The sequence below is a fragment of the Chiloscyllium plagiosum genome, unplaced genomic scaffold (assembly GCF_037043375.1).
Source record: "Chiloscyllium plagiosum isolate Xiang-an unplaced genomic scaffold, Cpla_swu_hap1 HiC_scaffold_44, whole genome shotgun sequence".
NCBI lineage: Eukaryota > Metazoa > Chordata > Chondrichthyes > Orectolobiformes > Hemiscylliidae > Chiloscyllium > Chiloscyllium plagiosum.
In genome coordinates, this window is record NW_028270182.1 from 5,245,885 (window position 1) to 5,268,263 (window position 22,379).

A 22,379-nucleotide genomic window follows, 5' to 3' on the forward strand; every position below is an offset into this window, starting at 1 on the left:
GACACAGTTGGAGTTCTCCACAAATGTTAATGGGCTATGGACAAGATTATAGTCTCTCTGTACCCACTTTGACTTAAAACCCAAACTGTCTTGACAGCCTGTATTAAACCAAGGATTTCCTCATCAACTGTGGAGTACGGTTTCTGATGCTCATTTAGTTTTTTTGGAGAAATATCTGCTGGATCTCTCTATTCTGGATTCATCATTTTGATACCCCGGTTTCACTTGCATCGATGGCAATTTCAAATACTCGGATAAAGTTTGGAGACAGAAGCACAAGCACATTTATTAAAATGGCCTAAAGATTTTCAAAACCAGGATACGTGAACATCAACTAGCCACAAAACGACATGACCCACTCTCACTAGTATCCATACATATGGATGAGGAAGGACACCACTTCGACTGGGACAATACATCCATCCTAGGACAAGCCAAACAGAGACACATGAGAATTCCTAGAAGCATGGCATTCTAACTGGAACTCCATCAACAAACACTTTGACTTGGATCCCATTTACCATCCCCTGAGAAGAAGAACAGGAAATGATACCATCGTAGGAATTGATGTCACCACAGGAAATGACATCACCAACCCGAGGAAACTCAAACATATAAATAGAAAGCGGGCTACACCACCAGTGCTTCATTCAGAGGCTCACTGAAGATATTACCTAGTATGGTGATAAAACGTCTGAAAATGAACTTTCCAGCTCAGTGAACAAACCTACATCCAGAACCTCAACCTGAGCTACAAATCTTCTCAAAACTCGCTCATTTTCAAAACCAGTTTGGAATTTCTAATTCTATCCTATCTTTGAATTTTTCTTTGGTAGGTCTGTCAGCTACTGTGCTGACATTTGGGACAAACATACACAAGAATCCACAGGGAATAATGAATTATGCAACTGCAGCTCAGGACAGGACTCATCGTGACCCACTTTGTCCCAAATGGGTCACTTGGGGTCTAGTGAAACAGCTCTTTCTGAGGTTAACCATTAGGACAGCTGACTGTATTTTCTATAAAAGGACTTCCAATTGCTTTAAGTGTATTTCTCAAGTCTTGTACACCAGGCGATTGTCTAGATACACAACACAATTAGATAAGCCTCCCATTATGTGAATCATCAGCCTTTGAAAGGCAGTTGGTGCATTTCAGAGTCTTTTTTTGGACCATGGCATAACCCATCCAGGGTTACTAAAGTGGAGATATAATGTGCATGGGCAATCTGTGGAACCCATCAGTATACCTTGAGTAAATCTACCTTGTAGGCTGCTTTACCAACCATGCCTATGTACTCTTCCAGATGGGGTATCAGATCAGAATTGGATCTGGTCACTGCATTGACTTTAGTAATCAGTACAGAAACATATGGAGCTGTCTGGCTTGGGAGTGAGCACAAGTTTCCGAGCTGCATCTACTGCTGCTTAGCTCTGGAAGTTTGTGCATGTAGTTAATCTCCCAAACCTGGGCCTAAGCTTTTCTGGGTCTGGCCAATAGGGATGTTGTCCTTTGGGAGGGACATTTCCCACATCCACATGACATAAAGCCAGGATAGGACAGCCTGATGAGTTGCTTCATTAAGTCTGCTCTCTGTTCTGCATATAGGTGGATGAACAAGGAGTCCAAATTTGCTTGTACTTCTGTATTGATTAGCTAGGTAGTATGGGGTTCAATGTGGCCCTTCAATTCACTGTTGTTACCCTGTCCTTCAGTTGGTGACAATGGGACAGATGGCACCCTTCCTCCTTCTGAGCAGTGGCAGATTTAGCATGTTGATATGACACAGCTATTGCCTTTCTTTCTGACCTGGGGTCAAAGTCAGATAATTTACTTCCCAAAGCTTCTGGGCCATTCTGGATAAATCGCTGAACCAGGCCTTTAAGATTCACCCAATATTGGTGGGAACATTAGCACGAAGGTTCCTGGCTGAAATGTTCACGCCTTGGCATGTTTGTTTGTCTTTTGTTCCATGATGGTTTGGGAGATTTGAATGTTCTTTGGCCACTTCATAGGGTTACTTTCCAAACTCTGCTGTGTTGATTAACATGGAAACTTTCTTCTTCTGTTCAGAAAACCACTCCAGAGGTCTTTGCAGTTGGTGCTTTTAAATTGGTTCCAATGGAGTAAAACCAATGGATTAAGTTGGTGAAATCCTGATGGTGAATGAGTGAATATCCACGTCTTTATCCCACTCATGGGGTTACTCATTGCAGTTTTATGATCTGGTGCCCCTGACAGATGGCATATTGAAGACTTCCACTAGAGTATTTTGGAAATGCAAGCTCTGATCCAACAGGAATGTTGGTGGGCAGTTGAAAACTTTCCTCACCACTGGTTTGGCAGATGTGATTCTGAGGGGAACAGCTTCCAGGGAATGGGGTGGCCACATCCATGATGGTGGCACGGTGGCTCAGTGGTTAGCACTGCTGCCTCACAGCGCCAGGGACCCGCGTTCGATTCCAGCCTTGGGTGACTGTGTGTGTGGAGTTTGCACGTTCTCTGCGTGGGTTTCCTCTGGGTGCTCCAGTTTCTTCCCACAGTCCAACAACATGCAGTTTAGCTGAATTGGATATGCTGGATTGCATTAGTCAGGGATAAATATAGGTTAGGGGAATGGATTGAGGTGGGTTACTCTTCAGAGGGTTAGTGTGAACTTGTTGGGTTGAAAGACTTGTTCTCACACTGTAGGGATTCTATGGCAGTGAGGTACTGGTGGCCTCCTTGTTTTGGGCAAGAGTCCCACTTAGTCCACCAACACATTGTTGAATGTCTTCCTTTAATCTGACAGCAGGATCGTATGGGAAGCTCTTATTACAGGTTGGTATTTCCAAGCTCTGGAAAATGTTACAATATTATTATGGAGCTGTGGCCAATAAATTACTGGCTGATTTGGGTTCACGGTTTATGTATACCAACATACCCAGCCATTGGGATTTCATGAACATGCTGCAATATTTCCTGCTGTACCTGGACGGTACCATTAAGTGGTAGATCTCTGATCATTCCTGATTTGCAGAAATTTGAGGGGCTTTCCAGTTCCTCCCACCGATTCATTTCAATATAATACCACTCAGGGAGGCTTCTGCCTCAGCTTCAGCCTGCACAGTCAGAACTAAAATGTTTAAATTGTGGATCAACTTGTTGGTTTAATTCCTTGGGATCTTCTAGACTCAGGATAAAGGTTTCAGATATCCAAACTGGAGAGTGTTCTGTTCACAGCTGTATGTCAGCCTCCACTGGCTAACGTTGTTTGACCCTAGACCACATGCCTGCATAGTCAGAGAAATGCGTGTCTGATGCAAGCTCCCTGACCCCCACGGTTTTCTCACTGACGAATAGGAATGCTATCCCTTTTTATCCCACCAGGTCATTGCCAAGGATTGGTCAATCGCATCCGAAGGCAAACTGGGGATAACTCCAATGGTCACTGGCCTTGACATAAGCTCGCACTCCAGATGCACCTGCAAAGAGATTGGCATGTCTCCTTCTTCAATCCCTGTTCCTGGCATCTTTATACTTATTGCACTATCCGGTCAGAACTGCACTGAAGTTTGGCTAGACCCGATATTTCCCAATATCACACCAGGCAAGCTTACCTCACCCTAGAGAAACATGGCCATTCTCTCTTTGGATACAAAATCCTGATAACTCTCTGGAATTTGTCCTTCCTGTAATTCACACTCTCAGGAAGGCTGATACAGGGATTCACAGCTGTAGTCAGAGCCATAACCAGGTTTGTTATGCTCCCTGACTGACTCCCATTCCTTCCACAGGGTGGGTAAGTCTTAATAAATTCCTCTTTTTTTATCCTGTAGTCTTCAGTAGCCGCCCTAGACATTGACTCTGTTAAAACATACATCTTTCTAGGTTGTCTATGAAGAGTAGATATTGTAATGTTGATAGTTAGAATAATCTATTTCTGGATTCTCAGCCTCTGTAGGTTATTTGAAGTCTGTTTTGACCTGTTTCCTTTGGCAGTGGTCACCTGGGAGCATTGAGAGAAAAGGAATCTTTTTTGTCCTGTTTCCTTTTGACCAACTTGCTAGCCAGTTGGCTTCAAGTAGTCAGTGAGTAAGATTATTTTTACCTGCAATGCAGGGGTGATTAATTAAGTGGTTCTTCAGTGGTGACCATCATAGTGTATTAGTGCCTAAATAGGATAGAACACGTGCGCCCTCAGTTCACAAGAACGCCTCCCTTCACCGGCACATGCTCACTCCTTAATAAAGGCAGATCAAGGTTACAGTCAGTCAGTTTTTAATCCTGATTTTGTATGTCCCTAGAAGGGCAAAATACAAAATAAAGAATGGCGAAAGGTGCCTTTCTGCTAAGGTGGCAGAGATAGTCAAACCCCTGGTTAACACTTCTTGTTACATCTCTCTCTCTCTCTGTTTCGAGTTTCCCCGACACTCCACAGATGTGACATTCGGTGTGTCCTACACAATACTTTACCTGATAGCACTGAATTTACATTATTTTTATCGGTAGCTGTACTCTTTTAAAAACACATTTTGGCATTAAAAATGTGAAAAATATTATAGAAATCCGGGTTTTAATCCATTGCTATCTCCTTCTTTTGCTTTGCATCTATTTTTGTATGAAGATCCTCAGGATGCGTTTTCGGGTTTAAAGTTTCTATATTAATGTAAATTGTGTACTGATTTTAAAACAAAGTGTGAAGGGAGTGTTGCTGAACAAAAGACACCTTGGAGTGCAGGTTGATAGCTCCTTGAAAGTGGAGTCACAGGTAGATAGGATAGTGAAGAAGGCGTTTGGTATGCTTTCCTTTATTGGTCAGAGCATTGAGTACAGGAGTTGGGAGGTCATGTTGCGCTGTACAGGACATTGGTTAGGCCACATTTGGAATATTCCATGCAATTTTGGCCTCCTTCCTATCAGAAGGATGTTGTGAAACTTGAAAGTTTCCCGCCTCAGGCGACTGACTGTGTGGAGTTTGCACGTTCTCCCCGTGTCTGCGTGGGTTTCCTCCGGGTGCTCCGGTTTCCTCCCACAATCCAAAGATGTGCAGGGTCAGGTGAATTGGCCATGCTAAATTGCCCGTAGTGTTAGATAAGGGGTAAATGTAGGGGTATGGGTGGGTTTCGCTTCGGCGGGTCGGTGTGGACTTGTTGGGCCGAAGGGCCTGTTTCCACACTGTAATCTAATCTGTAATCTGTAATCTGAAAGTGTTAAGAAAAGATTTACAAGGATGTTGACAGGGTTGGAAGATTTGAGCTATAGGGAGAGGCTGAACAGGCTGGGGCTGTTTTCCCTGGAGCATCAGAGGCTGAGGGTTGACTTTATAGAGGTTTATAAAATCATAAGGGACATAGATAAGATAAATAGACAAGGTCTTTTCCCTGGGTTGAGGGAGTCCAGAACTAGAGGGCCCAGGTTTAGGGTGAGAAGGGAAAGATATAAAAGAGACCTAAGGGGCAACTTTTTTATGCAGAGGTGGTATGTGTACGGGATGAGCTGCCAGAGGAAGTGGTGGAGGCTGGTACAATTGCAACATTTAAAAGGCATCTGGATGGGTATATAAATAAGAAGGGTTTGGAGGGATATGGGCCGGGTGCTGGCAGGTGGGACTAGATTGGGTTGGGATATCTGGTCGGCATGGACGGGTTGGACCGAAGGGCTTGTTTCCGTGATGTACATCTCTATGACTCTGTGACTCTTAAGTTTATAAAGGATTCAGGTTACAGATTTAGAAGGTTAGGGAGTTTTTTTCTTTTGCAATGATTAACAGTACAAAATATTATGCTCTTCAGAGAGTAATCTGGCATAGGCATGAATATAATTGGAGAAAATCTATTGCAGAATGTGTTAGGATCTGAATGGGCTAGTTCTGTGGGGTGCATTATACACCATCCAATGGGATGATGTTATATAGACTTGGATGGGGATCAGCTCTGGATCTCAAAAGAGACAGACCTACAATTGGGGCTCGTTGTGTGTAACAATGTCTATGATACCAAAGTGAAGGTGATAGCAATCCATCTACGATATCTTTCATACCCAGTTACTGAGCATCCATCATTCGATTTCATAATTGGATAAAATGGAATCGGTGGACTGAATGGCTTCTCACTCTGGATTTTCAAAATATTCCAATGATTTGCAAGACCACATCCTACATCTCACATTTTTTTGGGTGTGGGTTCACATTGGTGATTAGATCCCCACCTTTGCATTATCCCAAAGTATATCCAATGCAGAAGGTTCACAGTTTGCTCTCACCCTATAAATATGGAACTCGCTTCTATTACACTTTATACCTTGGATCCCAGTGGCCCAATTAAGGGCACTGGCTATTGGAAATATGGACCCAACCAGTTGTGTAGGGATTCTGCAGACATGCAGATTGACATGCATGCAACACACTCGTGCCTGCATGCAGGCATACACACTCTCACATCTTTTCAGAATGAGTGAAACCACCCAGTCCCTACTCAAAGGATTTTAAAATTGATGCACACAGAGATCTACTTACGCTCATCATCTCATCGTTTTTGCAATGTCCAGACAGTTCTCGGATTCCGTTCACAAATTGCCTGGCATTAGTGCTGTATATTCGACCAGCTTCAAGCGTGGCATTGCATATCTTCACCAGCTGCAACAAGAGGGCCACAAACTAACTACATCACATGGGAATGTTATATAGGAGCAGACCGGATCAATTTGTTTCCGTTTGGGAATGTCCAACGATTGCTGGTGATAAGATAGCCTTTCACCAATTGCTTCAAGGGTCTGAATAGTAACAGGGAAGGGAGGCAGTGTGCATGTGGGCCTCCCTCCCCTAAGCCAGCGGAGGCATTTCTGGGCATGAGCAGTGATTCTTCTATTGGAAATTATTTCTTAAATCATCAGGACTGTGCTAATAGCTATAATGAAAACCAGTTGAAGATCATTAATCAGCAGCACATTGTTCAAAATAGGTGGTCCTCTGGAATGTTGGGAAGTGGAATGTCTCCTCGTACGAGCAGATGTGATGGAAACGGAGGAATTGGGAAAACAGATGGAGGTCTTGCAGGGTACTGTGTCGATGGAGGTCTGTTCCAGGTTGTTATGGGAGTCTGTGGGTTTAGAGTGGATATCCATCCGTATTAGCTTGCCAGTGACAGTAACGAAGAGATCATGAAAAGGGAGGGAAACGTGCGAGATTGTTTTGAACAATGTGCATCCCCCCACCCCTGAAATCTAGACAGCCCTCCACCGCATCTTCTCCATTCCCCGTTCCACTGCTCTAAACACCTCCTCCTCCAAACATAATAAAGACAGGGACCCTCTTGTCCTCACCTCCCACCCCACCAGGCTCTGCATGCAACGGATCATGTTTAAACATTTCCACCAATTCCAGCTAGATCCCATCACCAAGAACATCTTCCCCTTGCTGCCTTCCGCAAAGATTGCTCCCATTGACAGTCCTTGGTTCGCACCACTCTCCTTACCAACATCACCCCCCCACCCCCAAAACCCCAGGTACCTTCCCCTGCAACCAGAAAAGATGTAAAACCTGCTAGTAGACCACCACCCCCCTCACCTTATCCAGGGCCCCAGACAGTCCTTCCAGGTGAGACAGAGGTTCACCTGCCTCTCCTCCAACCTGATTTACTGCATCCGATGCTCCTAATGTGGTCTTCTCTATATTGCTGAGACCAAACATCAGTTAAGGGCATGTTTCACCTAGTATCTCAGCCAAGCTCCTGTCACCAGCCATTTCAATTCCCCTTCCCACTCTCTCTCCAACATGACCATCCTTGGCTTCCTCCAGTGCCACAGCAAATCAGACCGCAAATTGGAGGAACAACACCTCATCTTCCGCCTGGGCAGCCTACAGCCTGGAGTTCTCCAATTTCAAATAACCTCCTTTCCCATCACCGAACTCCCTTCCCAACCCCTCCCCTCCCTTCAATTCCACTCACTCACCTTTCCTTCTAGCCACCAACCAGGTCGAACCCCCCCCCTCCCTGTGTTCACCTATCATTACCTCACCACTCTGCCCCTCTCCCCACCCAAAACCCTCCCCCTCTCCCCCTCTTTATCGGCAGCTCCGTGCATCCCCACCACCCCCAGTCCTGAAGAAGGGTTACACTTGAAACATTAACTTCTCCACTTCCTGATGCTGCCTGGCTTGCTGTGTTCTTCCAGCCTCCTGCTTGTCTGCTTTGGATTCCAGGATTTGGAGGTGCTGGTGTTGGACTGGGATGCACAAAGTTAAAAATCACACAACACCAGGTTATAGTCCAACAGGTTTATTTGGAAGCACTAGCTTTCAGAGCGCTGCTCCTTCATCAGGTGGTTGTGGAGTATAAGATCGTAAGACACAGAATTTATAGCAAGAGTTTACAGTGTGATGTAACTGAAATTGTACATTGAAAAAGACCTGGATTATTTGTTAAGTCTCTCATCTTTTAGAATAAACATGTTGGTTTCAGTTCTTTCATGTGTAAATTGCAAAACATTTTTAAAAGTTAAATTCTCAAATAAACTTTAACGATAGGTGTCATGTCAGCCCAGATAATGCATTGAAGGTGTGAGGTGCCCTGTGTAAGACTGTGCCACAATGGTCAGACTGATCTAATCTAAAAATGGGATTTACAGAATTTTACAAGGATTCATGCAGTTTTTGAGCAAAGTAATATGTAATTCTGCAAGTACAACTTCACCCCACAAACACTGTATGTGTGCCTGTGTGTGTGTGTGTGCAGCGAGGGTATGTGTGTCTGTGAAAGAGTGTGTGTATGTGTGAGTGTGAGTGTAAAAATCTGTGAGAAGGTGTGTGTGTGAGCATATGAGAGAGCGCTTGTAAGCTAGTGCTTCCAAATAAACCTGGTGTTGTGTGATTTTTAACTTTGGATTCCAGCGTCTGTGGGGGGTTTTTTTTTGTCTCTAACCTGGTTTGAAAATTAAGACTGACGGGCAACTGTTTAGCTGCCTCTCCATGCTAAGGATGGTCTAACCAATCAGCATTCTCTTTTCATGTTGTATAAAATGGTGTGTCTCATTAAGTCTGCTTTTTGAATCCTGGTCCTGATGATTTCAAGATAAAAAGCTTTAATTTCTCATCACCGTTTTGCAATGATTAGCTAAATATATTGTAAAAAATAAAACCTATGGGCTACGAAACCAGTTTTCATTCTGGAATTTGTCCAGTATTAGGATCAGTTGGGATCAAAATACTTCTGAAAAAGGGCTGTAGGGGTATATAATATTACCTACTATAAAACCACCATTGTCTTGGAATAGATCATCGTGAGTGATACTGAAATGGGACTGGAACCAGGAATCCTCCTCATTGGTGTATTCCTTCCTACCAGGTAGAATGTTTATTAATTCATCAGTACTAAAAGACGGGTTCTGGTTCTCAGTTTGGATCAAAATGGAGGAAGGTTGGATTCATACGCAAATGGAAAACCACTCCAATCTCACCTTCACCTCTCACTAATCATTGCTTATGGCACTCACCTTCTCAAGTTTGACTTCAAGCTCTGTCACCTCAGTCTCTACTCCTTCAATTGAAGCTCTGGAAGAGAGATTGAATTGGTTAAATACTGAACAAAGTGTTGCTTCTGAATATAAACCGCGAGAGGAGCAAACGTAGGCCAATCAGCCCCTCATGCCGTTTCCACCATTCAATGAAATCATTGCTGATCGGATAATCCTCAATTCCTGTGGCACACCACTGGTTTCAGGTTGTCATCCTGAAAATGTCCCCCTTATCCCAACTCTCTGTCTTCTAATAGTAATACAATCCATGCTAATGTATTACCGCCAGCACCATGAACCATCTTATGAAGTAGCCTAATGTGTGGCACCTTATCAAATGTCTTTTGAACAGCCAAATATATTCCATCCACTATTTTGTCTTTGTCACTCCTGCTTGTTACCTCCTCAAAGAATTCTAGTTCATTTGTGAGGCACGTTTTCCCCTGCACAAAGACATGCTGACTCTGCTTGATCATAGAATGTATTTCTAAATACTCTGCTATTACATCCTTTCTAACAGACTCGAAAATTTACCCAATAACAGACATTAAACTACTTGGCTTATAGTTATCTGTTTTTGTCTCCTTCACCTTTTCAATAAAGGTGTTACATTGGCAAGTTTACAATCCTCTGAGACTTACCCAGAATCTAAGGCATCCTGGAAATTTCCTACCAGTGCATCCAGTGTCTCTAGTGTGATCAAGCTGCTCCTTTAACAAGGTCATGTTATCCTTGGCTTTTTTTTTCAGAGAGGTCGAAGAAGTCTGGGGTGGAAGGGTTTTAGGGCCAACTTGATTATCGCTAACAGATACTGCCTCAGTCAGAAGGCTTTCAAGTTTTAATAAAAGAACACTTGTACAATGAAAGGGGAGTGGCCAGTTCTCCCAGCTCAGCTTTTCCCTGGTTTGGCTTGGTTGTTAGCTGTAATCTGGAAAAAGCTGCTGGACCCAAAGAAGCAGGACCAGGCTTGTACTCTCTCTCCTTGACATCTTTCCTGTAAGACCCTGTGCTTGAACTTACCTTTGGTGCCAAGGGGTCTTTATGGGATTGTTGCAAGTATTTGGAACAGCATCATGAAGTTGGAATGATCTGTTGGGTTTTCGGAGAGATTGTTATTCGGTATTCTGTTTTCTATTATTTGTATTTCATTCAGGAATAACTTCTGTTTTGTTTAAAACTGATTCTCTTCTGGAATATCCACTTTAAACCTGCTTAAAACAACTAGCAAAGTTAGGGCCTGGGCCACTTTCTTGAAACATTTTGAGGGGTCTGGCCTGGTCCATAACACAAGCTACTTCTTTTAATATCCTAGTTTGCATCCCATCAGGGTCTTATCAGTTATAGTCCCATTAGTTTCTTTAGCATGTTTTCTCCAATTATTGTGTTTATATCCTCTCTATTTGCCCCTTGAATATTTAATGATGTTGGGATGCTGTAATGTCCTCTATTGTAAAGACCCACGCAAAGTATTTCCTCAATCCCTCTGCCATTTCCTGGTTCCTCATTATTACGCGCAGCACGGTGTCTCAGTGGTTACACTGCTGCCTCACGGCACCAGGGACCTGGTTCAATCCCAGCCTTAGGCGACTGTCTGTGTGGAGTTTGCACATTCTCCCTGTGTCTGCGTGGGTTTCCTCCGGGTGCTCCGGTTTCCTCCCACAGTCCAAAGATGCTCAGGTTAGGTGAATTGGCCGTGCTAAATTGCACATAGTGTTCAGGGATGTGTAGGCAAGGTGCATTAGTCAGGGGTAAACATAGGGTAATGAGTTTGACGGGAGACTCTTCAGAGGGTTGTGTGGACTTGTTGGGCCAAAGGGCCTGTTTCCACACTGTAGGGATTTTAAGATTTCCCAAATCTTATTTTTTAAGGAGCCTATGTTCACTCGGCTTCTATTCCAATTTATTAATTTAACGAAGCTCTTGCTATCTGTCATAATATTACTTGCAAGCGTACCCTTAAAGTTTACGTACTCCTCTTTATTATTTTTTGGTTGTCTTCAGTTTATTTTTAAGGACTTAGCTTATTTTTTGGTTTAGCACTAATCGTAACAACATTGTATAATTTTTCTGTCACTTTAATGCTTTCGTTAAACTTCCTTGGTAAAACCCCTTCCTTTTCAGTGGCATTGTAGCACCAGGTCTGAAAATCTTTCTCCTTCACTGGAATACGCCTTTACTGGGAGCTTTGCCAGGAAGACCATTGCCAACAGATTTGCGACCTCCGCGGGGTCCATGGCTATCGGGAACAACACAGTTTCTGCCGTCGCCGCAGCCACTTCCGCCCCCAGTGACATCACTCACCTGCACAACGACCACGCCGCACGTGTCTCCGCCCCCACTCCGATCTCCGTCCCCGCCCCCACACCTAACCCCGCCCCCACTCCCAGCTCCAGCCCCACACCAGGTTCTAGCTCCCAGCCCTGCCGTGTTTTCACCATCCCTCCAGAACTACCCCTCTCTGAAGATGAAAGATCAGTCCTCGGCAGAGGCCTCACCTTCATTCCCCTTCGCTCTCGGATCAACGAGTTCAGTACGCGGCGTGACATCGAACAATTCTTCAGCCGCCTTCGCCTCCGCGCCACTTCTTCAACCAGGATTCTCGCCTACCCTCTGACGACCCCTTCTCACGATTCCAACACACCCCTGGACACCCTGTGCTGGCCTCTTACCTGACCTCGATCTCTTCATAGCCAACTGCCGCCGCGACATTAACCGCCTCAACTTCTCCACCCCTCTCACCCACTCCAACCTTTCACCCTCGGAACGTGCAGCCCTCCACTCCAACCTCACTATCAAACCGGCAGACAAGGGAGGCGCGGTGGTAGTTTGGCGCACTGACCTTTACACCGCTGAGGCTAAACGCCAGCTTGCGGACACCTCCTCCTACTGCCCCCTTGACCATGACCCCACCTCCCACCACCAAACCATCATCTCCCAGACCATCCAGAACCTCATCACCTCAGGGGATCTCCCATCCACCGCCTCCAACCTCATAGACCCACCACCCTGCACTGCCCGTTTCTACCTCCTGCCCAAAATCCACAAACCTGACTGCCCCGGCCGACCCATTGTCTCAGCCTGCTCCTGCCCCACCGAACTCCTCTCTGCATACCTCGACACGGTCCTGTCCCCCTTAATCCAAGAACTCCCCACCTACGTTCAGGACACCACCCACCCCCTCCACCTCCTCCATGACTTTCGCTTCCCCTGTCCCCAACGCCTTATTTTCTCCATGGACATCCAGTCCCTGTACACCTCCATCCCCCATCACTAAGGACTCCTCAAAGCCCTCCGCTTCTTCCTTTCCTGCCGTACCAACCAGTACCCTTCCACTGACACCCTCCTTCGACTGACTGAACTGGTCCTCACCCTGAACAACCTCTCTTTCCAATCCTCCCACTTCCTCCAAACCAAAGGAGTAGCCATGGGCACCCGCATGGGCCCCAGCTATGCCTGCCTTTTCGTAGGATGTGTGGAACAGTCCATTTTCCACAGCTACACTGGCACCACCCCCCACCTTTTCCTCCGCCACATCGATGACTGTATCGGCGCTGCCTCGTGCTCCCACGAGGAAGTTGAACAGTTCATCCACTTTACTAACACCTTCCACCCCGATCTCAAATTTACCTGGGCCATCTCAGACTCCTCCCTCCCCTTCTTAGACTTCTCCATTTCTATCTCGGGCGACCGAATCAACACGGACATTTACTATAAACCGACCGACTCCCACAGCTACCTAGACTACACCTCCTCCCACCCTGCCCCCTGTAAAAACGCCATCCCATATTCCCAATTCCTTCGCCTCTGCCGCATCTGCTCCCAGGAGGACCAGTTCCAATACCGAACAACCCAGATGGCCTCCTTCTTCAAAGACCGCAATTTCCCCCCAGACGTGGTCGACGATGCTCTCCACTGCATCTCCTCCACTTCCCGCTCCTCTGCCCTTGAGCCCTGCCCCTCCAATTGCCACCAGGACAGAACCCCACTGGTTCTCACCTACCACCCCACCAACCTCCGGAAACATTGTATCATCCGTCGTTATTTCCACCACCTCCAAACGGACCCTACCACCAGGGATATATTTCCCTCCCCTCCCCTATCAGCATTCCGAAAGACCATTCCCTCCATGACTCCCTCGTCAGGTCCACACACCCCCCACCCACCCAACCTCCACTCCCGGCACCTTCCCCTGCAACCGCAAGAAATGCAAAACCTGCGCCCACACCTCCCACCTTACTTCACTCCAAGGCCCCAAGGGATCCTTCCATATCCACCACAAATTCACCTGCACCTCCACACACATCATTTACTGCATCCACTGCACCTGATGTGGCCTCCTCTATATTGGGGAGACGGGCCGCCTACTTGCGGAACGTTTCAGAGAACACCTCTGGGACACCTTGCCCAACCAACACAACCACCCCGTGGCTGAACACTTTAACTTCCCTCCCACTCCACCAAGGACATGCAGGTCCTTGGACTCCTCCATCACCAGACCATAGCAACACAACGGCTGGAGGAAGAGCGCCTCATCTTCCGCCTAGGAACCCTCCAACCACAAGGGATGAACTCAGATTTCTCCAGTTTCCTCATTTCCCCTCCCCCCACCTTGTCTCAGTCCCAACACTCAAACTCAGCACCGCCTTCCTAACCTGCAATCTTCTTCCTGACCTCTCTGCCACCACACCACTCCAGCCTATCACCCTCACCTTAACCTCCTTCCACCTATCGCATTTCCAACGCCCCTCCCCCAAGTCCCTCCTCCCTACCTTTTATCTTAGCCTGCTGGACACACTTTCCTCATTCCTGAAGAAGGGCTCATGCCCGAAACGTCGATTCTCCTGCTCCTTGGATGCTGCCTGACCTGCTGCGCTTTTCCAGCAACACATTTTTCAGCTCTGATCTCCAGCATCTGCAGTCCTCACTTTCTCCTAGCAGAGTAGGGCTCCCCACCCAGGACTCCTCTGCTGCACATTTGCTTGTGCTTTCATTTCTCTGTTTTAAAGCAGACGCGGAGCAGTGAGAGGGGAATGAGACCCGGAGTAGAGTGATGGGAATGAGACCCGGAGCAGTATGGGGAATGAGACCCGGAACAGAGTGATGGGAATGAGACGCGGAGCAGGATGGGGAATGAGACCCGGAGCAGAGTGATGGGAATGAGACGCGGAGCAGTGCGAGGGGAATGAGATGCGGAGCAGTGCGAGGGGAATGAGACCCGGAGCAGAGTGAGGGGAATGAGACCCGGAGCAGAGTGAGGGGAATGAGACCCGGAGCAGAGTGATGAGAATGAGTCGCGGAGCAGTGTGAGGGGAATGAAACCCGGAGCAGCTTGAGGGGAATGAGACCCGGAGCAGAGTGAGGGGAATGAGACCCGGAGCAGAGTGAGGGGAATGAGACCCAGAGCAGAGTGAGGGGAGTGAGACCCGGAGCAGCGTGAGGGGAATGAGACCCGGAGCAGAGTGAGGGGAATGAGACCCGGAGCAGAGTGAGGGGAATGAGACCCGGAGCAGAGTGAGGGGAATGAGACCCGGAGCAGAGTGAGGGGAATGAGACCCGGAGCAGTCTGTGGGGAATGAGACCCAGAGCAGAGTGAGGGGAGTGAGACCCGGAGCAGCGTGAGGGGAATGAGACCCGGAGCAGCGTGAGGGGAATGAGACCCGGAGCAGCGTGAGGGGAATGAGACCCGGAGCAGAGTGAGGGGAATGAGACCCGGAGCAGAGTGAGGGGAATGAGACCCGGAGCAGAGTGAGGGGAATGAGACCCGGAGCAGAGTGAGGGGAATGAGACCCGGAGCAGAGTGAGGGGAGTGAGACCCGGAGCAGAGTGAGGGGAGTGAGACCCGGAGCAGTGTGAGGGGAATGACCTGGAGCAGAGTGATGGGAATTATACTGGGATCAGTGCGAGGGGATTGAGACCCGGAGCAGAGTGATGAGAATGAGACCCGGAGCAGTGTGAGGGGAATGAGACCCGGAGCAGTTTGAGGGGAATGATACTGGGAACAGTGTGATGGGAATGAGACCCGGAGCAGTGTGATGGGAATTAGACCCGGAGCAGTGCGAGGGGAATGAGACCCGGAGCAGAGTCATGGGAATGAGACCCGGAGCAGAGTAATGGGAATGAGACCCGGAGCAGTATGGGGAATGAGACCCGGAGCAGAGTGATGGGAATGAGACGCGGAGCAGTGCGAGGGGAATGAGATGCGGAGCAGTGCGAGGGGAATGAGACCCGGAGCAGAGTGAGGGGAATGAGACCCGGAGCAGAGTGAGGGGAATGAGACCCGGAGCAGTCTGTGGGGAATGAGACCCGGAGCAGTCTGTGGGGAATGAGACCCAGAGCAGAGTGAGGGGAGTGAGACCCGGAGCAGCGTGAGGGGAATGAGACCCGGAGCAGCGTGAGGGGAATGAGACCCGGAGCAGCGTGAGGGGAATGAGACCCGGAGCAGCGTGAGGGGAATGAGACCCGGAGCAGCGTGAGGGGAATGAGACCCGGAGCAGTGTGAGGGGAATGAGACCCGGAGCAGAGTGAGGGGAATGAGACCCGGAGCAGAGTGAGGGGAATGAGACCCGGAGCAGTGTGAGGGGAATGAGACCCGGAGCAGAGTGAGGGGAATGAGACCCGGAGCAGTGTGAGGGGAATGAGACCCGGAGCAGTGTGAGGGGAATGAGACCCGGAGCAGAGTGAGGGGAATGAGACCCGGAGCAGAGTGAGGGGAATGAGACCCGGAGCAGTGTGAGGGGAATGAGACCCGGAGCAGAGTGAGGGGAATGAGACCCGGAGCAGTGTGAGGGGAATGAGACCCGGAGCAGTATGGGGAATGAGACCCGGAGCAGAGTGATGGGAATGAGACGCGGAGCAGTGCGAGGGGAATGAGATGCGGAGCAGTGCGAGGGGAATGAGACCCGGAGCAGAGTGAGGGGAATGAGACCCGGAGCAGAGTGAGGGGAATGAGACCCGGAGCAGTGTGAGGGGAATGAGACCCGGAGCAGTGTGAGGGGAATGAGACCCGGAGCAGCGTGAGGGGAATGAGACCCGGAGCAGCGTGAGGGGAATGAGACCCGGAGCAGCGTGAGGGGAATGAGACCCGGAGCAGCGTGAGGGGAATGAGACCCGGAGCAGCGTGAGGGGAATGAGACCCGGAGCAGCGTGAGGGGAATGAGACCCGGAGCAGTGTGAGGGGAATGAGACCCGGAGCAGAGTGAGGGGAATGAGACCCGGAGCAGAGTGAGGGGAATGAGACCCGGAGCAGTGTGAGGGAAATGAGACCCGGAGCAGAGTGAGGGGAATGAGACCCGGAGCAGTGTGAGGGGAATGAGACCCGGAGCAGTGTGAGGGGAGTGAGACCCGGAGCAGTGTGAGGGGAATGACCTGGAGCAGAGTGACGGGAATTATACTGGGATCAGTGCGAGGGGATTGAGACCCGGAGCAGAGTGATGAGAATGAGACCCGGAACAGTGTGATGGGAATGAGACCCGGAGCAGTGTGATGGGAATTAGATCCGGAGCAGTGCGAGGGGAATGAGACCCGGAGCAGAGTAATGGGAATGAGACCCGGAGCAGAGTAATGGGAATGAGACCCGGAGCAGTGTGAGGGGAATGAGACCCGGAGCAGAGTAATGGGAATGAGACCCGGAGCAGTGTGAGGGGAATGAGACCCGGAGCAGTGTGAGGGGAATGAGACCCGGAGCAGAGTGAGGGGAATGAGACCCGGAGCAGTGTGAGGGGAATGAGACCCGGAGCAGAGTGATGGGAATGAGACCCGGAGCAGAGTAATGGGAATGAGACCCGGAGCAGTGTAATGGGAATGAGACCCGGAGCAGATTAATGGGAATGCGACCTGCTGAGGAGCAGATTGGAGTCTGGAGCAGAGTGGAACAGTGCCTGGCATGTGTGGTCAGGCTACATGCTGAACTGTTGTCATTTGAAACTCTTTACTGGACTGTAATGTCAATCCTTAATCTATGTTATAACTATCTTAATTCTAACTTTTTTTAGGCACTGTATGTAATACTTTTCCTTTTCTTTCCTTTATTCCTCTTTGTATCCAAGATTTGTACCTGAGTGGTTGTCCCTAAGATGGCTCCATTAGAGGCAACCATTGTAAAAATGTTTCATTGTGTTCCTCTACTTCTGCACACACCACATGTGACAATAAAGGATATTCTATTCTTTTGTACCAGATGTTGTACCTGTTCTTAGGACACTGATTCCCCCCACACGCAAAGGCATTCTGTTCTGGCCAAACACTTTTTCTGCTTACACTGCACATTATTTTTCTGCACACTTTACTGAAAGGTTCTGAAACAGGTGTCTTTTTTTTTTCCGAATATGATCCATTGCTGATTTCAGGCAGTCACCCGGAATAGCCATAAGCCATAATGACCCACGAGGTATTGCATCCATAAATTTATTTTACACTGTTGTATGTGCGAGTAATGAGCAAAATATCGTCACAGTTTCTCCCTCCTGTGAGTCCACCATTTGTAAATACGATTCACCCCAAGTACCAAGATGTCAGATCAGGGCCACCACGTGACTTGAATTGGACGCCCTGCTCTCCAAAGGGAGTCAGAAGAATGTCTGGACAATATTATACAGAATTTAGACACACCTTTCGAGGAGGCCCCATAGACATGGAGTCTACCCAACAGTTACAATGTACTCATGACCTATGAGATCAAGGAATAATATTGCATGGAGGACAGTCACAATGGAGAGCTAGTCACTGAAAGTCCGTTTAATTGGCATTAGCAACAGTCTGAGACATGATGGAGCTACACTGTCAGGACTGGCTCTCACGCCTTCACTGAAAATATATTTAGAAGGAACAAGGGGGCAAAGGCTTTAAAGTGGTAAGGTGGTGGGTGGGAGTTTTTGGGGAGTCACTTTTTGCATGATTTCATGCCTAAATCCACGAGTTTAGATTAGATTCCCTACAGTGTGGAAACAGGCCCTTCAGCCCAACAAGCCCATACCGACCCTCTGAAGAATAATTCACAGAGCCATTCCCCTCTGACTAATGCATCTAACACTATGGGCAATTGAGCATGGCCAATTCACCCTAACCTGCACATCTTTGGACTGCGGGAGGAAACCAGAGCACGCGGAGGAAACCCACGCAGACACGGGGAAAATGTACAAACTCCACACAGACAGTCACCCGAGGTGGGAATCGAACCTGGGTCCCTGATGCTGTGAGGCAACAGTGCTAACCACTGATCCACCATGCTATCCTAAATCACCTGTTGTTTGATTCAAGATACTAAATGAAGACAGAGCAAAGTCAAGAACAGCCTGCTTTACAACACCGTTATATTAGATGAATACCAAGTTCTAACCTGACAATTATATTACTGTAAGCAATTGGGAAGCTAAAGGAAGACGAAGAAACTGATAAGGAAAGGAAGAGTAGAATATGAATGTAATGTAAATTAGCAAAAACATAAAAATGGACTGGAAAGGCTTCTATAAGTATGTAAAAAAAGAAGTATTCAGCTAAAATGTAGGTCTGGTGCAGGCAGAGTCAGAAGAATTGTAATATGGGAATGGAGAAATAGCGGAAAAGTTAAATTGTTATTTTGTTATGTTTTCACTGAGGAAGACACAAGAAATCTCCCAGAACTAGATAGTCAAGTGACTGGGAAGAGTAAGGATTTGAAGGAGATTAGTAAGAACATTGCACTGGAGAAATTAGTGGGGCGAAAAGATCATATCACTGGACCTGCTAGTGTACATCCCACAGTGTTGAAGGAGGCAGCTACACAGCTAGTTGTTGCATTTGTGATCATCTTCCCAAATTTCTTAGATTTGGGAATGATCCTTGCAGATTGGAAGAGAACAAACGTCACCCATTACTTGAGAAAGGACTAAGAAAGAAAACCGGGAACTGCTGATATGTCAGCCTTAAATCAGGAGCAGGGAAAATGCTAGAACCTAACCTTCAGGGCTTTGAAAGTTACAAATTAACCAGGCAAGATCTAAAGAGAGAGCTAAGAAGAGCCACAAGGAGACATGAGAAGTCGTTGGCAGGTAGGATCAAGGAAAACCCTAAAGCTTTCTGTAGCTATATCAGGCATAAAAGAATGGCTAGAGGAAGATGAGGGCCAATCAAGGACAGTGGTGGGAAGTTGTGCGTGGAGTCTGAGGAGACGGGGAAGTGCAAAATGAATATTTTCAACAGCATTCACACTGGAAAAAGACAATGTTGTCAAGGAGAATACTGAGTTACAGGCGACGAGACAGATGGGATTGAGGTTCACAAGGAGGTGGTGTTAGCAATTTTGGGAAGTGCGAAAATAGATAAATAACCCTGGGTCAGATGGGATTTATTCTAGGATTCTCTGGGAAGCCAGTGAGGAGATTGCAGAGCCTTTGGCTTTGATCTTTATGTTGTCATTGTCTACAGGAATAGTGCCAGAAGACTGGAGGATAGCAAATATCTGTTCAAGAAGGGGAGTAGAGACAACTCTGGTAATTATAGACCAATGAGCCTTACTTAGATTGTGGGTAAAACTTTGGAAAAGGTTATAAGAGATAGGACTTATAATCATCCAGAGAGAAATAAGTTGAATAGGGATAGTCAACACGGTTTTGTGAAGGGTAGGTCGTGCCTCACAAACCTTATTGAGTTCTTTGAGAAGGTGGCCAAACAGATGGATGAGGGTAAAGCGGTTGATGTGGTGTATATGGATTTCAGTAAGGTATTTGATAAGGTTCCCCACAGTAGGCTATTGCACAAAATACAGAGGCATAGGATTGAGGGTGATTGAGCAGTTTGGATCAGAAATTGGCGAGCTGAAAGAAGACAGAGGATGGTGATTGATGGGAAATATTCATCCTGGAGTTCAGTTACTAGGGTACCGCAAGGACCTGTTTTGGGGCCACTGCTGTTTGTCATATTTATAAATGACCTGGATGAGGGTGTAGAAGGATGGGCTAATAAATTTGTGGGTGACACTAAGGTTGGTAGAGTTGTGGATAGTGCTGAAGGATGTTGCAGGTTACAGAGGGAAATAGATAAGCTGCAGAGCTGGGCTGAGAGGTGGCAAATGGAGTTTAATGTGGAAAAGTGTGAGGTGATTCACTTGGAAGGAGCAACAAGAATAAAGAGTGCTGGGCTAATGGTAAGGTTCTTGGTGGTGTGAATGAGCAGAGAGATCTTGGTGACAATATACATAGATCCCTGTAAGTTGCCACCCAGGTTGATAGGTTTGTTAAGAAGGTGTGCGGTGTATTAGCTTTTATTGGTAGAAGGATTGAGTTTCGGAACCACGAGGTCATACTGCAGCTGTACAAAACTCTGGTGTGGCCACACTTGGAATATTGCATGCAGTTCTGATCGCTGCATTATAGAAAGGATGTGGAAGCTTTGGAAAGGGTTCAGTGGAGATTTACCGGGATGTTGCCTGGTGTAGAGGGAAGGTCTTATGAGAAAAGGCTGAGGGACTTGAGGCTGTTTTTGTTAGAGAAAAGAAGATTGAGAGGTGACTTAATTGAGACATATAAGGTAATCAGAGGGTTAGGTAGGGTGGATAGTGAGAGCCTTTTTCCTTGGATGATGATGGTTAGCATGAGGGGACATAGCTTTAAATTGACAGGTGATGGATATAGGACAGATGTCAGAGGTAGTTTCTTTACTCAGAGAGTAGTAGGGACGTGGAATGCACTGCCTGAAACAGTAGTAGACTTAGCAACTTTCAGGGCATTTAAATGGTAATTGGATAAACATATGGATGAAAATGTAAAGTGTAGGTTAGATAGGCTTCAGATTGATTCCACAGGTCAGCACAACATCACTGGCCGAAGGACCTGTACTGCGCTGTAATGTTCTACGTTCTGTATCTATCATGCTAAATGGACACTTGGATAAAAATGATCTGTTGGACATAGTCAAAATGGATTTGCAAATGTAAAATCGCGTTTGACAAATTTGGAATTTTTTGAGGATTTGACTTAAAAAAAAGTGATAAACAGTAGTATACCTAGATTTTCAGAAATCTTTTAATAAAGTCCCCCACAGAAAATTAGTTAAACTAAAGCTCATCGGATGACAGATGATGTACTGGCATAGAATAAGGATTGGCTGACAAACAGAAAACAGAGTAGGAATACATGGGTCTTGGCTTGATTTGATTTATTATTGTCACATGTACCTAAGTACGGTGAAAAGTTTTGTTTTGCGAGCAGTACAGGCAGATCATAGCAAACAGGGACTTACAGATCATAGGGTGCTTAGACAGAGGGAGGCATACAGTGTTACAGCTACACAGGAGGTGCACAAAGCAAGATCAACGTTAGATTGAAATTAGAGAGGTCCATTCAGCAATCTAATAAGATCAAGGACAAAGCTGTTCTTGAACTTTTTGATGCATTTGTTCAAGTAGTGCTCGGGCCCCAGCTGTTCACAATATATATTCATGACTTGGATGTGGTGACCAATGTTTACAAATGAAACCGAGCTAAACAGCATCATGAAGATGATGTGAAGCAGTTTTACAAGTATTTGAAGAGACTTAGTGAGTGGGGAAATACATGGCAGGTTGCAGCAAACTATTAAGAAGTCCAATGGAATGTTTGCCTTTATTGCAAGAGATGTCGAGTATGGGAGTGGTTCAATTCTCTAGAAGCTTGGTTAGACCGCACCTGGAGGACTGTGCAATTCTGGTATGCTTACCTCAGGAGAGCATTTGTAAAAGAGGGAGTTCGACAGAAACTCACCAGAGCAACATGAAGAATGGTGGATGCTGGAGATCTATAATAAAAGTGTAACCGGTGAAACTCAGTAGATCTGCCAACATCTGTGGAAAGAAAGCAGAGTTAATGTTTCGGGTTCGGTGATTCTTCATCAGAACTGCTTTGAAGAAGAGTCACAGGTCTTGAAACATTAACTC

At 46.9% G+C, this 22,379-nt stretch overlaps 1 protein-coding gene across 1 annotated transcript in view; it reads right to left on the reverse strand.

Moving 5' to 3' along the window:
- Window positions 1–22,379, reverse strand: part of LOC122544294 (arf-GAP with coiled-coil, ANK repeat and PH domain-containing protein 2) — a 129,139-nt gene that overhangs the window by 62,935 nt on the left and 43,825 nt on the right. The window contains exons 2-3 of the mRNA XM_043683385.2: window positions 9,473–9,530; window positions 6,498–6,617 (exon numbers count right to left, since the gene is read on the reverse strand). Of these exons, the coding sequence (XP_043539320.1) occupies window positions 6,498–6,617; window positions 9,473–9,530 (178 nt within the window). The remainder of the gene's footprint in view (window positions 1–6,497; window positions 6,618–9,472; window positions 9,531–22,379) is intronic.